Here is a 14,551-nt window from a genome sequence, read left to right on the forward strand (position 1 = left end):
GGAAGCGGTTGCTACAGTGTGACTGCGCCGGAAGTAGCGCGCGGCCGGACAACTTATGGCGGCGGCGGCAGCAGCTGCTTGGGCGCGGTGCGGTGGTGATTGAGCTACGAGCCTGGCGGCGGGTGTGCGCCGAGCCCCGGCCCGGCCCGGCCCCCGCGTGCCTCCCAGGCTCCGCACCCCTGATGCTCCGCGGGTGCTGAGCCCGCTCCGGCCGGGACGATGGTGAAGTATTTCCTGGGCCAGAGCGTGCTCCGGAGTTCCTGGGACCAAGTATTCGCCGCCTTCTGGCAGCGGTACCCGAATCCCTATAGGTACGTGGTATTTGGAAGAGCAAAACTTCGCCATCTCGCTATTTGGAGATCGAAGTATGGGTAATCCCCAAGTAATGGGACCAGGAAGGACTCGACATCGAATCCTACGTAGACCTTATTGGGGAAGCGGCCAGGCCAGGCCTGCAAGGTCCTGAAGGGAGGTTGGGCCTGGGCGGTGGTTTGCTTCAGAGTTTAATATAAGATTCTTTGCTCAGTGTGGTGAGACAAGAAGAGGCGGCAGTATGGGAGTTGGGAGGGATCTTGGGATTGGAAATCCTGTTCCTCTGCCCATGGCGCTTACCTGGGGTGCAATAAATCATGAGGTCCATTGCTGCTAGAAGGCAGGAATCCAGGTCAGTCAGATGGCGGGAGTTGGAATTTGCCCTGGGATGGGCCCTTGACTCTGGTCTGAACCATAGCACTTACCACCCTGCAAGGTTACAGGAAGACGTGGCCTCTCTAGGCCCGGAGACTCCAAATGGGAATCCCCTCGGGCAATCTCTTAGGGGCAGGCTCCTGAGGGTCACCTTCACCCTGACACCTGCAGCAAACATGTCTTGACGGAAGACATAGTACACCGGGAGGTGACCCCTGACCAGAAATTGCTGTCCCGGCGACTCCTGACCAAGACCAACAGGATGCCCCGCTGGGCCGAGCGACTGTTTCCTGCCAATGTTGCTCACTCGGTGTACATCCTGGAGGACTCTATTGTGGACCCACAGAATCAGACCATGACCACCTTCACCTGGAACATCAACCACGCCCGGCTGATGGTGAGACGCCTCCTGCTGTGATTCTGCACCTCCCCCTCCCCCCTCCCAGCCAGATAGCTCCTCAGATACATGTGGCTAGAGAGCCATAAGGGAGCTTTTGTGGTCTGAGGCAGGTCTGGGTTACTGAGGGTTGACAGCTGCAGAGTATGACCTCAGATTTTCTTCTTTTCAGCTGGTCATCCTCTCTGGACCTGTCCTTTGACTCATTCATACAGTAGGGGAGGGTACCTATCTTACTTCGTTGTCGCTCCCATCGGGTACAGGGCACAGATATGTGTTGGACTCACGGGAGTGATGCTGAGTGGGGGAGGGAGTGCTTTTCTTTGTTTCTTTTTTTTTTTCTGTTTTTTGTTTTTTTTTCTGGTGACAGAGTCTCACTCTGTCGCCCAGGTTGGAGTGCAGTGGCATCATCTCACCTCAGTGCCACCGCCACCTCCCAGGCTCAAGCAATTCTCGTGCCTTAGCCTCTTGAGGAGCTGGGTTTACAGGCGCACACCACCACGCCTGGCTAATTTTTGTATTTTTAGTACAGACGAGGTTTCACCATGTTGGCCAGGCTGGTCTGGAACTCCTGACCTCAAGTGATCCGCCCGCTGCAGCCTCCCAGGGTGCTAAGATTACTGGCGGGAGCCACGGTGCCGGGCCAGTGTTTTTATTTGGACTGTCAGGAAGCTCCAGAGCTGCAGTCGGTGGAAGGCGACTAAAACACTGCATGTGTATAGATGCATAAAACAAAATCCAGGAGCAGGACGGGCTGGAAGGCCCTTCGTTGATCTTAAGAGACCTTTTGCCTTCAGTTTTAAGGGTCAGAAGAGAAGTTTTCGAGAGCAAAATGACCTTATTTATGGCTTTGTGCTCTGTCAGTGCCACTTGGTGGTGCAGTCAGGGGAAGGAATGGATTTTCATTGTATCGCTTCGCCTCATGAAAAGAGACAGGGAGTCAAATTTATGTGCAAGTTGGCAAAATGAAAGACTCTTCCACGGTTGTGGTTGGCCTCTCTGCATAGGTGGTGGAGGAACGATGTGTTTACTGTGTGAACTCTGACAACAGTGGCTGGACCGAAATCCGCCGGGAAGCCTGGGTCTCCTCTAGCTTATTTGGTGTCTCCAGAGCTGTCCAGGTAAGCAGTGTTGTTGGGGCTGTTGGGGCCCTGGGACCCAGTGCTTTCGGTATTGGGGCTGGGCTGGGGTCAATGGGCAACTCAGTATCCTTCCCCTTCTCATCTTATGGCAGGAATTTGGTCTTGCCCGATTCAAAAGTAATGTGACCAAGACTATGAAGGGTTTTGAATATATCTTGGCGAAGCTACAAGGTGAGTTTCTGGGTATGTGGAGATTCCTCGTAGGGCGAGGCTCATTCAGCCTAGCAGGTGTGGAGTCTGGGTCAGTCATTGCCCTGCTCTGAGTTGGGACTTCTTGTCTATACTGGGGTTGGGAGGAGGGTGAATACAACCTTTTTAGTGGAGAGGGTGAATACAACCTTTTTAGTGGAGCCTGGCCCAGGGGAGGTCAGTGGCATGGGGGAGGGAAATGAGGTTGGTCTTTCAGGCATCCTCTGAAGCCAGCCGCCTGCCCTTCACGACAGGCGAGGCGCCTTCCAAAACACTTGTTGAGACAGCCAAGGAAGCCAAGGAGAAGGCAAAGGAGACGGCACTGGCAGCTACAGAGAAGGCCAAGGACCTTGCCAGCAAGGCAGCCACCAAGAAGCAGCAGCAGCAGCAGCAGTTTGTGTAGCCAGCCCACCACCACCACAGCACCCCAGACAGCTAGGCTTAGCCCCTCTGCCCTCCCTCCATTGTACTTTATCATTCAAAATCAACTTCCAGCCCTATCTGCTGTCTGGGTGGTGGGTTGTGGGGAGGCAGTTTGGCATCTGCAGGACAGCAAGGCACGTGATTCACATCTGTGCCAGGTCTACTTATTCTCCCATGGGGCAGCTGAGGACCGAGGCACAGAGGTGCGGTGACTTGCCCGGGGCTCCAGGTAGCCTGCAGGTTAACTGGCGGTAAGTGCTAGACTGTAAGCCCTACGAGGGCAGGGCTTTTGGTTTTGTTCTCTGAAGTGTCTAAATATCTAGCACATAATAGACACTCAATAAATACTTATTGAATTCAGTCAGCCCCAGCTCTGGAGTCAGAAGGCTTTGGTTTGAATCTTGATTCCACCGTTTTTGGACCTCAGGTAAGTCACGTCACTCAGCCTCATTTCCACCATCCGTGAAGTGGAGACAGAACAGCCTCCGAGTTGTGAGGATTAAGTGCACTGCCTGGCACGGCCAGCAGTGTCAGCGATGGGAACTGATCTTATTTCCTCTTCCAGTGGGTCTGTGGTTGGGAGTTCCCCCATTTTCATCAGGCAAGACTATGGACAGGAAGTTATGAAAGAGGCTTTTAATGAAAATACTGTACAGTTTATGTGAGGCAAAGGCCAGGGGGCCTTGTCCAGGAAGGGAAGAGGCCCAAGAAGCTTCCTGTCCCCTTGGGGGCAGCAGAGCCAAGTGCTTGGGCTCAGGCCCAAGCTGCCTGCCCTGCAGGGGTCCAGGGAGGTCCTGATGAGTCCTGCCCCTTCCCCTTCCAGAGGGCCTGCCTGGCAGCCAGCAGCAGGGTGTTTGGGGAGCACCTGTTCCCACACAAGGGTCCTTTTAGTCTATTCCAACAGGTGACTCCGAGCAGCCCTAAAGGCTTGGGAAGAGCTCCTGCCTGGCAGGTGGGCCTGGCGCGAGCAGAGGGCAGAGAGGCCACCCCTGGGTGAGGAACATCATAGCCAGGCGCCGCCACCGTGCGAGTAGCTGTGCTCCTGGCCGGCGACGAAGCCCCGCAGCAGCTCGGCCTCACCCCCAAACACCAGGCTCTCCACATCCACCTCCAGCTCCTCTGCGCAGGGAGGGGTCCAGTCAGAAGACCTGGCTTGCCCCAAGGGCCACACAACCCCTCAGCCTCGGGGCACTCACCTTGGTCTGAGTCAGAGCGCTCAGAGGAGAGGCCTGAGGAGTCCAGGCTGTCCGTCCGCAGCCGCTCCCGCTCAGCCGCCCCTGCCAGCCCCCGGAGCTGCTCCAGCTGCCGCTGCAGGCTCTGCTGCTTGCTGCGCAGCCTCTCCTTGAGCTGCCGGGCCCGCTGCTCCTGATCCTCCAGCTTCTGCAGATCCCAAAGGAGCAAGGGGCTGGGGTTAGTGGCGTGGGGCTCGGGCTGCAGCCCAACACCACTAAGTACTAGGCCACGGCCACAGGGCCAGCGCCCACTCCAGGCAGGTGAGGCCCCAGAGGGCTGTACCCATATCCTCCAGAAAGCCAGCCCCTTTCCTGCCATGCACACATCCTGTGAGGGTGCTGCCTAGATTGGGGATGGGGGGCGTAGTCAAGGATAAAGGATTGGGGGGCTGTGGTGTCCAGTGGCAGGAACTGGGGGCAGAGCGCATTGCTGCGTGTACACTCTGGCTCAGGTGCCAGGCATGTGCTGTCATGGGAAACAGGCCTGGTACTACCAGGTCTCCCTGTTTGTTTTGTTTTGTTTTTTTGAGACAAGAGTCTTGCCCTGTCACCCGGGCTGGAGTGCAATGGCACAATCTCGGCTCACCACAACCTTTGCCTCTTAGGTTCAAGCAATTCGCGTCTCAGCCTCACAAGTAGCTGGGACTACAGGGGCCCGCCACCACACCCAGCTAATTTTTGTATTTTTAGTAGAGACGGGGTTTCACCATGTTGGTCAGGCTGGTCTCAAACTCCTGACCTCAGGTATCCGCCTATCTCAGCCTCCTAAAGTGTTGGGATTACAGGTGTAAGCCACTGCACCCGGCCCCCCATTTCTTTACAAGAAGCTAGCTGGAAAGTCAGATTTTTCATGTCAAATGTCTTTTGAGGGGTTGACAACTAATTTAAATTTTTAGAAAACTACTGAACAAACAGGCTACCAGTTTGTAGCTCCTGGTCACAATCCCTGCAAGAGCGAGAGTGTGAAGGCATTAACACCTTCCCTCCCATCCCCCTACCTCCTGCCAAGCTCTGCCAGCCCTGAAGTTCCAAGGACTGGAAGGCCAAGGGCTCTCCCAGGCAGAGCCCTCAGTGGCGGAAGCTTACATTCAGTCATTCAACAAGAAGGGGAGAATGGGGCCATGGGGCGTTTGGACTGGGCATAGAAAGATGAGTAAGAGCCGTGGAGGCAAACACAGGGAGGAAGAAACGTCAAGGCAGAGCAGAGGGAGCCTGAGGAGAGCATGCAGTGTTCAGCTGCTGTGGGGCATGGGGAGCGATGAGGCCAAAAGAGCAGCCTACTGGCAAGTCCTGGGTTATGAAGGGCCTTGAGTTTCACAGGCAGTAAGGAGCGGAGGCTTTGTCCTGTCAGGGGCGATTGGCAGGTTTTCAGCAGGAGATGGGCCTGGGTAGATATGTGTGCTGCAGAGATCATTCTAGAGCAAAGTAGAAGACAGCCTGGGGGAGGCAAAACAGGAAACAGGAAGGCTGGGAGGAGGCCGGTGAATTAATCCAGGAGGGGGGTGATGGAGCCCCAGAGAAAGAGCACCCCCCAGGTCCTGCCCACAGGCCAGCGAGCCCCTGAGGGGCACACATCCATCCGAGAACCAGGCCAGGCAAGCTCGTGCGAGAAACTGGGCCATTACCCAACCAGAGTGTTATTCAGCCACAATGATGGTAAAAACAGACACCGGGGGGCAGTGCAGTTGTTACCACAGCTGTGGTTTATTTACTGACAGCACATAGGTCTTATGTGTGCCACAGCCCCCAGTGCCTAGAATAGTGCCTAGCGGAACCAGTGCTCAAAAAACACTTGTCGAGATAATGCAAGCCAGGGAACTGGGCATGGTTCCTGAATTTGCCTCCCATCAGCTGTGCGACTTGCTGGCCCTCAGCCTAGCTGTGCCTCCATGTATTCCTCTGGAGGGCAGGAAAAGTCCTGTGGTCTCCAAGGCCGCTTCTGCCATGGCCTGGGCCACCTGGGCGTTTATTCAGCACATCCACTCCTGTCCACCAGGGGGCGCTGAGCTCAGCCCCAGCAGCAGCAGCAGAGCGGCCCCGGGAAGACCAGCGACTGGCGTCTTCGCAGTCCTTTCCCCTCCTGTCTCTGGAGTTGCCTCCCAGGTGGCACCAGGATAGACTGCCCATAACAGGAGGCCTTGAAAGGGAGAGGGGGAGAGCAAGGACCAACCCTCTACAGTCCCAAGGACCCCCACATACATCCCATCACAGAATTCGACAGCCATCCTCTCCCCTCAAACAGGAGGTAAGGTTAGTCCAGACAGGCTAAGTGACTTGCCCAAGGTCTCACAGCTGGGATCTAAGTGATAACAGCTGTAACAGCAACAGTGAACATTTATAGAGTGAACTCATTTAAGCCTCAACAACCCTCTGAGTTATTGTCTGCTTTTCTTCCCATTAATGGATCTGGAAAGTAAAAACTCAGAGAGCTGTCCCAAGTCACACAGTTCTTGAGCTCTGACTTCGGGCCTCGTTCCCCAGTCCCACCAGCCCCTCCATAGCACATCCCTCCATACACCAGGGCAAGCCAGTCCGGGCGCAGCAAGGGGCCTCACCTGGATGTGCATCCTGGCGCGGCGCAGCAGGCTGAGTGTGGTGTATCGGGCGCAGTCGGCCCCCAGGGGCATCTGCTGCTTCAGCCGCTCTAGGCACCGCTTCAACTGGGCCCTCCTGTGGGGAAGAGGTCTGGAGGGCAGTGCCAGCCCCACCTTGCTGGCCACAGGAATGGCAGGGGAGGGAAGGTCAGTGGGCGGTGGCCCCTAGGGGCTGGCGCTGTCAGGGCAGGACTGGGACTCACCTACGCTTCTCCAGTTCATTGTGCACAGACCTGCCAACGCCAGAGAGGACGGGGTGAAGGGGAATCAGCTACTGCCCAGGCCCCAATCCCAGGGCCCCCAGTGGCTCAAGAGCCACTACAGATGTCTACCCCAAACAAGTCCCCTGTGGAGACCTCATGCTGGCCTCAGACACGAGTCCCCTGGCAGGGCGAGGGGAGTCAAAGACACATGCAGCCAATGCTTAACAGAAGCCTGCCCAGGTGGGTACGGAGGTCCTAACAAGGCCCTGCCAGCTGGTCAGGAAGGGCTTCCCAAACAGAGGTGACAGCTAAATGCAGAAATAGGTGTTTCCCAAGCCGGTAGTGGAGGGAGAGGCATTCAGATAGGAGGGAACAGCATATGCAAAGGACTGGGGAGAGGAGAGAAAAGGAGGAAGCCAGTGGAGGAGGTGAGTGGCCTGATGTGCGGAGTGCGGGAGTGCGAGTGGAAGCGGGACCCCAATTGCTGTTCGCAGTTCCTGGCACATCTAGAGGTGCTCAAGAAATAGTCCTTGAATGAATAGAAAGGTGTGAGTGTGTTTGGAGAGTGGGGAGATGGCAGGAGGGGTCTGAACGCTTCCTGGAGCAGGACACCTGACCCAAAAGATGCAAACAAGTGGGCAGAGGAGGGCCCGACCGGGGGCGGCGCCCACCCCCACCCCGACTCCCGCCGCCCCGGGCCTCCTCACCGCCCGCTGTCCTGCGCGCCAGGAGCCTGGGGGGGTCGCTTCTTCCTCCTGTGGATGGGGCCCGGACTGCGATGCGGGCACAGGGACGCATAACCATGCTCGGCCTCTGCCAGAGAGAGCCCCCGCCCGCGTCAGGCTGGGGCTGGACCTGGTCCCAGCGGGAGCCCCAGGAACAGCACGGTCAAGGAAAGGCTTTTGGCGCCAGGACCATTTCCCCCACCCCTCCCTGCTCTAACCGCCCCGGGACTCCTCTCGAATTGAGGGCGAGGCGCCCCGGGATTACTGTCCTAGGGCAGTGCATCCTTCAAGCTAGGAGCCAGGTCCAGTCCAGGCCCGTGTCAGCAAGGTCGCCGCCCGGAATCCAGCCAAGGGTTCTTCCTCACCTCTCTCACGGCGCTCCAGGAACTCGGCCGCCTGCAGCAGGACCTGGATGTTGCTGGCCACGGGTTCCATGTCGGCGACAGCAGTCAGCGGGCTGGCCTAGGGTGCGGGCTGGAGCAGCGGCTGCAGCACTTTTGTTTCAAAGTAACTGACACGGTGCAACAAACACAGGGGCCCACCCCGCCCCCGGGAAGCCCCGCCCGCGGGAACGCCCAGCCCTTGGCTCCGCCCCTCTGGAACCCGCCACGGAGCCACAGCCCAACCTCCGGCAGCCGCCCCGCCCCGAGTGGTCTCAGACTCTCCAGGGGCAGGTAAGGGCGCCGGCTCCAGGCCTGGCCCTGGAGCGAACCCTCAGGCTGACGGGTGCTGCTTCTTGCCCGCCTCACTCATCCACCCACGCCGGCTCATTGGCGTCTTTGATCTCAGCTTCCAGCCCAGTGCTAGTGACTAGCCCCGCACTTTGCACGGCGCTTTGGGGGCCAGGTAGTCCCCTGGAAGCCCCGGGCCCAGCCCCTACACGTGGGCGCCGCGGGGGCGGGGCCCGCCGGCCGCAGCTCGCCCATTCGCCCATGGCTTCTCAAGGCTCGCTGTCGTCATCCTCGGGGCGGGGTCGAGGAGCCTCTGATGCCCTATTGGCTGGCGCTCCGCCCCGCCCTCTCCCGCCGCTGGTCCACACGTTCGGGCGGGAAAAGAAGCAGGTTTCAAATTTGAAAACTCGAGCGGTGGGGCGGGGTTAAGCGCGGAGCTGGGCCGCAACGCGCAGGCGCCGGCGGAGGGGCGGTGGCCCCGGCTCCTGCCCTCCGGGGTCTGTCCCCACGCCTGCCTGCCCTCTGCCCCCGAAGGCCCCCGTGGACCCCAGCTTCCTACTGTGACCAATGGGAATAATCTATCGGCCCCCCTCCTCTTCTGTGAGGAAGTTGTTGTTGCTATGAAAACGTCAGTGGGGTGACAGCTTTCTCAGGCAGGCCATACCCTGGAGGCTCGCGAAATGGCTTTTTCCGGAGCTCTGGTGTCCACGGAGTTGGGGTCCTCTCCTGTCACTGATGTCTCAGCTGTGTATGACTCAGGAGGTGACCTCCGTCTCTAAGCCTCAGGAACCCTGTGACAGGGTTGAAGGATCAGAGCCAATGCCTTTGCTGTGCCCATGACATGAAGGAGCCGCGCATCTCAAAGGCAGTGCAACCCAGACGCCGGCGTTTGCCTCCCAGGCAGACCCTGCTTGCCTTACTCAGAGTCCATGAACCCTTCTTGAACCTGACTCTCCTAACCGGCAGAAGGAGTGGCTGTGATGACTTCTAGCCGCGGCACCAGCAGGTGGGGCCACATCTGGGGACAAGAAGATGAAAGCAGCTGTAGCAGGGTGGAGCATTACTGCCAGCCATGGGCTGAGTCTGTGACCCGCGTAACCCCAAAATAGAGAGGGGAGAGAAGGTGGGAGGAATAGACGCTTTGTAAAGAGACAGTCCTGGTAAACACAGGCACATGTCAGTCAGGCCTCAGTTCCTTTGGAAAAATCCTTTTTTTTTTTTTTTTTTTTTGAGCCTTGCTCTATCACCCAGGCTGAAGCGCAATGGCTCAATCTGGGCTCACTGCAACCTCCACCTCCCGGGTTCAAGCGATTCTCCTGCCTCAGTCTCCCAAGTAGGTGAGATTACAGGCGCCCACGACCACACCCAGCTAATTTTTGTATTTTTAGTAGAGACGGGGTTTCACCATGTTGGCCAGGCTGGTCTCGAACTCCTGACCTCAGCTGATCCACCCGCCTCAGCCTCCCAAAGTGCTGTGATTATAGGCGTGAGCCACTGCGCATCTGTGCCCTGAGTGGAAGGGGAGAAGGGGGACCCCTCCCCCATGCCTTGTCCCAATCAGGATCCCCTGAAGAGGGCAGCCAGCCCTGGGGCTCACTGCCCTCCTCTACTCCACGGACAGGGTGCAGGAGGAGACGGCCCTGAGTTCCCCAGATCCCTTTCCCCTTCCCCTCTGCAGGGGAGAGTCGTCGGGGGAGTTGGGGGCCTAGCTCTGACCCTGGACCCCTGCCCAGCCTCCTCCCTGGGCTGCCTGCAGCCTCCCTTCTCCCAGAGAGCAGGACTCCCCAGTCACAGAGCTAACCAAGTCACGCCCCACTGAAGGTCTCATGCCCCCGCTGAAGGCCCACACTCCCATGGCCTTCAGGACAAAGTTTCAGCTGGGCCATGCCCCTCCTCCTGCTGCGGCAGGGGACATGCCATGGCCTTGCCCACCTCCCTGCCTCTGCCATCTCGGCTCAATGTCACTTGCTCCAAGAGGTTCCCAGGCCTCTCTCCTTCAGTGCATCCTCCCAAGCAGCAGTGGGCCCTGCGTCCCTCAGGGTCAGCCTCTTCCTGCAGACTACGATCTCAGCAACAGAGCAAACCAATGCCGAACAGGGGCTTGGCCAAGCCATGGGCCAGGGGTAGGGAAGGGCTGGTGGGCCTGTGTCTCCATGCCCACAGGATGTCAGGGGAAGAAGCAGTCAGCAGACCTCCACACAGAGGCCACCTCTGGAACGCCCCCCAGGCTGTTGTGGCAGTGCAGCATAATGACCAAGAGTCGGGTGCCAGCCAGTCCCTCGCTTGATGTCACAGGGGCTAAGCCAAGAGGCCAGCCCTGGCTAGACAGGTCTCAGAAGTGCCTGGCAGCCCCTGCTATCCTGGGGGGAGCGCTGCAGACAGGCCTCTGTAGGATCAGTAGTATGGTCATTTTTTTTTTTTTGAGGTGGGGTCTCACACTATCACCCAGCCAGAGTACAGTAACACGATGACGGCTCACTGCAGCCTTGACCTGCTGGGCTCAAGCAATCCTCCTGCCTCAGCCTCCCAAGTAGCTGCGACCACAACTGCATGCCACCATGCATGTCTAATTTTTTATTTTTTGTAGAGACGGGGTTTCACCATGTTGGCCAAGCTGGTCTTGATCTCCTGACCTCAGGTGATCTGACCCCCCTCCCCAGTCTCCCAAAGTGCTGGGATTACAGGCGTGAGCCACTGCACCAGCCTGATTTGCATTTTTTCTAAGCTGAAATTCTTATTTTTCCACTGGATATAATGTATTGTTATCCTCTATGTGCTTTTAATATTTTCTCTTTACCTTTGGTTTTCAACTGTTGTCTGTGACATACCTGGGTGTGGTTTTCTTGGTGTTTGCCTTACTTGGGGTGTCTTGAGCTTCTGGAAAAGTTTTCAGTTCTTATCTCTTCAAATATTTTTCCTGTCTTATTCTATCTCTACCCTCCTCCTCTAACTCTGATTTCATGTGTGTTGCCCAACTTGGTAATAAATGAAGGGTCTTACTTTGTTGCCCAGGCTGGAGTGCAGTGGTATGAACACAGCTCACTATAGCCCTGACCTCCTAGGCTCAGGTGATCCTCCTGCCTCAGCCTCCTGATTAGCTGGGATTACAGGTGTGCAGCACCACGCCCAGCTAATTTTTTGTATTTTTTGTAGAGACAGGATTTTGCCATTGTTGCCCAGGCTGGTCTCAAACTCTTGAGCTCAAACAATCCGTCCTCCTCGGCCTCCCAAAGTGCTAGGATTACAGGCGTAAGCCACCTTGCCCGGCTTTTCCTATTTTAGTCAACAAATGTTTCACTTGCCTATTCCACTTCTTCATCAAACCATCACTCTGGGGAGCACGTCTCTGCCACTGTTGAACGCTATGTGCTGTAAAACATATTTCTTGGTCGGGGTCTGAAGAAATGTGACCTGGCAGTCCAAATTGGTATCTTCAGTTCCAGTCCTTTTTTTTTTTTTTTGAGACGAAGTCTCGCTCTTGTCCCCCAGGCTGGAGTGTGATGGCGTGATCTCGGCTCACTGCAATCTCCGCCTCCCGGGTTCAAGCGATTCTCTTGCCTCAGCCTCCCAAGTAGCTAAGATTACAGGTACCTGCCACCACGCCCAGCTAATTTTTGTATTTTTAGTAGAGACAGGGTTTCACCATGTTGGCCAGGCTGGTCTCGAACTCCTGACCTCGGGTGATCCGTCCACCTCGGCCTCCTAAAGTGCTGGGATTACAGGTGTGAGCCACTGCGCCCGGCCAACTTCCAGTCCTTTTACTGTGCTGTGAGCCTTTGTAGCTACCGCAGGGAAGCTGAGCCCAGTGTGCAGAGTGACTGTCTGTTCCTGCCACGACTTACACTTCCTGGGGCTACAGGCTTCAGTCTGACTAGCCTGCCAGGCCTCTTGTTGACAGAACAGTTACTGGTGGTTTGTGCCTCAGAGGGTGCAAGGGGAACTCAGTCTATCCCCGCACTGTGGCGGCCCCCGTATGTCTCTCATATCATGAGGCCTCCTTAAGTGAGCACACCGGAGTATCTACTGACTGATTCCAATCAGCCCCTGATCCTGGAATGGGGTTCTTCTGATGAGCATCAAATGTCCTACTTTAATGTACCCCTCAGACTCCCATAGAGATGTCCACAGGTCCACGCCCCATACAGGCATCCCACTAATAGGCCAGTTTCCCACTGCCCTTCTGCTGACTGTGCGGGCAGGCTGGCCACTGACATGAGATGTAGCACAAACACCAGTCAATTCAAAGAGTTGATTTGGTTTTACCTTCTTTGATGGTCTTCCAGATAGGAAGCTGTCCCGTCACCTTGAAACTTCCATCCATAAACCAGGCGGCTCTTTGCTGGTCAGTAGAGAGCTGTTCACAGGACACTCACTGCCCCTGTGGCCCAGGAAACTCCTTAGCTGGCTCTGAAGTTGCCTGTCGAGAAGAGGCCCCCAGTTGGGATGGCCTCCTTGCATACCCCAGATAGCACGTTCTAGAAAAATCATTTCCAAATTATGATGGACCCTTCCGGGCACTGCCCTCCTCATCAGAGTATTTCCCCAACATCACCCGAGAAATTATGAGTATTTCAGGTTTCAAGTTATATTGTGTCCTTAAGTCATAGGGGCAATTGGACTTGAATTAAATCCAATAGCAAGTTAGTAATTTCTGAAACGGAAATTTCCTGGTTCAAAATCCCAGTGGTTGCCACTAGGTGGCACTCACGCTTTTGCCCTCAGCTCCAGTCTGCTCCTCAGGGAGGCTATCCTACAACACATGAACAACTTGCACAGGCTCGGGCAATCTTACCAGTTTCCAACAAGTATGTCCAATCACTACTGGCGGGTGGGGAGATTCACCTGCCTTCTGCTTTACCATGCTAGGTAAGAGAAACGCTTCCCCCAGACCCGATATCCACCCCCATAGTACATTCAGGTAAAGGAGCTGCAGTCGCTTTGCATAAAGCCTGCTCAACCCTCCCCATTTCCATTCCAGCAGGTATCACATTCCCATATTCTCCCAATCGAACTCTCGCTCCCATTGGACTTCGCAAATAGATTTTGGAATTACAGAGCACGGATTCCACAAAAATGTGTCCCAGTGAAGTCTCTCCTGCAGCCCCTGACCTTTCACCCGCTCGTGTCCACATGGCCTTGGATCCCCAGTGGGTGTTGGTCATTATCCTGATTAGATTGTGGCACAACTGCCCCAGGTGACTACCTATCAGCTTTCTCCTTGCCATCTTTCCCTCTGTCTTTTTTTTTTTTTTTTCTGCTTGAGACGGAGTCTCACTCTGTTGCCCAGGCTGGAGCGCAATGGCACGATCTCAGCGATTCTCCTGCCTCAGCCTCCTGAGTAGCTGGCACCCACCACCACATCCAGCTTGTTTGTTTGCTTTTTAGACAGAGTTTTGCTCTTGTTGCCCAGGCTGGAGTGCAATGGCGCGATCTCAGCTCACCGCACCCTCCGCCTCCTTGGCTCAGTGGTTCTCCTGCCTCAGCCTCCTGACTAACTGGGACTACAGGCGCCCGCCACCACACCTGGCTAACTTTCTGTATTTTCAGTAGAGACGGGGTTTCACCGTGTTAGCCAGGATGGTCTCGATCTCCTGACCTCGTGATCCGCCCACCTCAGCCTCCCAAAGTGCTGGGATTACAGGCGTGAGCCACCACACCCGACCATTTTTCTGTATTTTTAGTAGAGATGGGGTTTCACCATGTTGGCCAGGCTGGTCTCGAACTCCTGACCTCAGGTGATCCACCCACCTCAGCCTCCCGAAGTGCAGGGATTACAGGCTGGCCTCCCTCTGACATTTTAAAATCCTCCAAACTAAGGTGAATAAATCAGATTTGTTCAGGGCCCTTCAATAGTGGGGGACCAGCAGAGGCTCCCATCTGTCCACCCAAGGACTTCCAAGGGTGTTGGAGTATGACCTTTGTTTTGACCCCATCCATGTCTACTTTATTCAGCCCATTTCATAAGAACCATTTAAAGACTGCCATCCTGCTGGGATGAGTATCTTGACTCTTACCTTTGTTTTCCCCATTCTCTTGTGAATCATTCTAACCATCTTCACTGTTGTTTCAGCATAATTTTTCCCCTCAAAAGTGCCCCTGGGAATAGCCACAATCCAAGCTTGGCCCAATCTCAGGACCTGCCCTATCACTACATTTTGCCTTCAGTCCTGCTACAGAGAACAACAGGATAGTATATTTAGCTTGTGTCTTGTTACTTTGCATTTCCTTATCCGTCCAGTGAACTAACTTCTTGGGAGTTGCATCCATCATTTCTAAAATTCAGTAACA

The 14,551-nt window shown here is 55.9% G+C and overlaps 2 protein-coding genes across 3 annotated transcripts; one reads left to right on the forward strand and one right to left on the reverse strand.

Annotated features, from left to right (window-relative positions):
• Positions 1-6: 6 nt before the first annotated feature.
• On the forward strand, positions 7-3,208 carry PRELID1 (PRELI domain containing 1). The gene is made up of 5 exons (XM_003900586.2): positions 7-311; positions 859-1,084; positions 2,092-2,205; positions 2,319-2,397; positions 2,670-3,208. The coding sequence occupies exons 1-5, from the start codon at positions 220-222 to the stop codon at positions 2,816-2,818; spliced, it is 660 nt and encodes a 219-aa protein (XP_003900635.1). The 5' UTR covers positions 7-219; the 3' UTR covers positions 2,819-3,208.
• Positions 3,209-3,459: 251 nt separating this feature from the next.
• On the reverse strand, positions 3,460-8,213 carry MXD3 (MAX dimerization protein 3). Of its 2 annotated transcripts, XM_017960170.3 has the most exons (6): positions 7,958-8,213; positions 7,575-7,680; positions 6,868-6,897; positions 6,626-6,740; positions 4,035-4,218; positions 3,460-3,957 (listed from the first exon to the last, which is right to left on the reverse strand). In XM_017960170.3, exons 1-6 carry the CDS (start codon positions 8,025-8,027, stop codon positions 3,842-3,844), a joined length of 621 nt encoding a protein of 206 aa, XP_017815659.1. In that variant the 5' UTR covers positions 8,028-8,213; the 3' UTR covers positions 3,460-3,841. The 2 variants fall into 2 exon arrangements, with proteins under 2 accessions (XP_017815659.1, XP_017815658.1); XM_017960169.3 differs by having other exon boundaries at positions 3,460-4,218.
• Between the last annotated feature and the right edge of the window lie 6,338 nt (positions 8,214-14,551).

This window comes from Papio anubis, chromosome 5 (genome assembly GCF_008728515.1).
Source record: "Papio anubis isolate 15944 chromosome 5, Panubis1.0, whole genome shotgun sequence".
Classification (NCBI taxonomy): Eukaryota; Metazoa; Chordata; class Mammalia; order Primates; family Cercopithecidae; genus Papio; species Papio anubis.

Coding starts and splice junctions, on each gene's coding strand:
- PRELID1 (XM_003900586.2), top strand. CDS start 220: ATGGTGAAGTATTTCCTGGGCCAGAGCGTGCTCCGGAGTTCCTGGGAC. Junction 2,206..2,318: donor GTGTCTCCAGAGCTGTCCAG/GTAAGCAGTGTT, acceptor ATCTTATGGCAG/GAATTTGGTCTTGCCCGATT. Junction 2,398..2,669: donor TATCTTGGCGAAGCTACAAG/GTGAGTTTCTGG, acceptor CCTTCACGACAG/GCGAGGCGCCTTCCAAAACA.
- MXD3 (XM_017960169.3), bottom strand. CDS start 8,027: ATGGAACCCGTGGCCAGCAACATCCAGGTCCTGCTGCAGGCGGCCGAG. Junction 6,898..7,574: donor GGCGCGCAGGACAGCGGGCG/GTGAGGAGGCCC, acceptor TGGCGTTGGCAG/GTCTGTGCACAATGAACTGG. Junction 6,741..6,867: donor AATGAACTGGAGAAGCGTAG/GTGAGTCCCAGT, acceptor TCTTCCCCACAG/GAGGGCCCAGTTGAAGCGGT.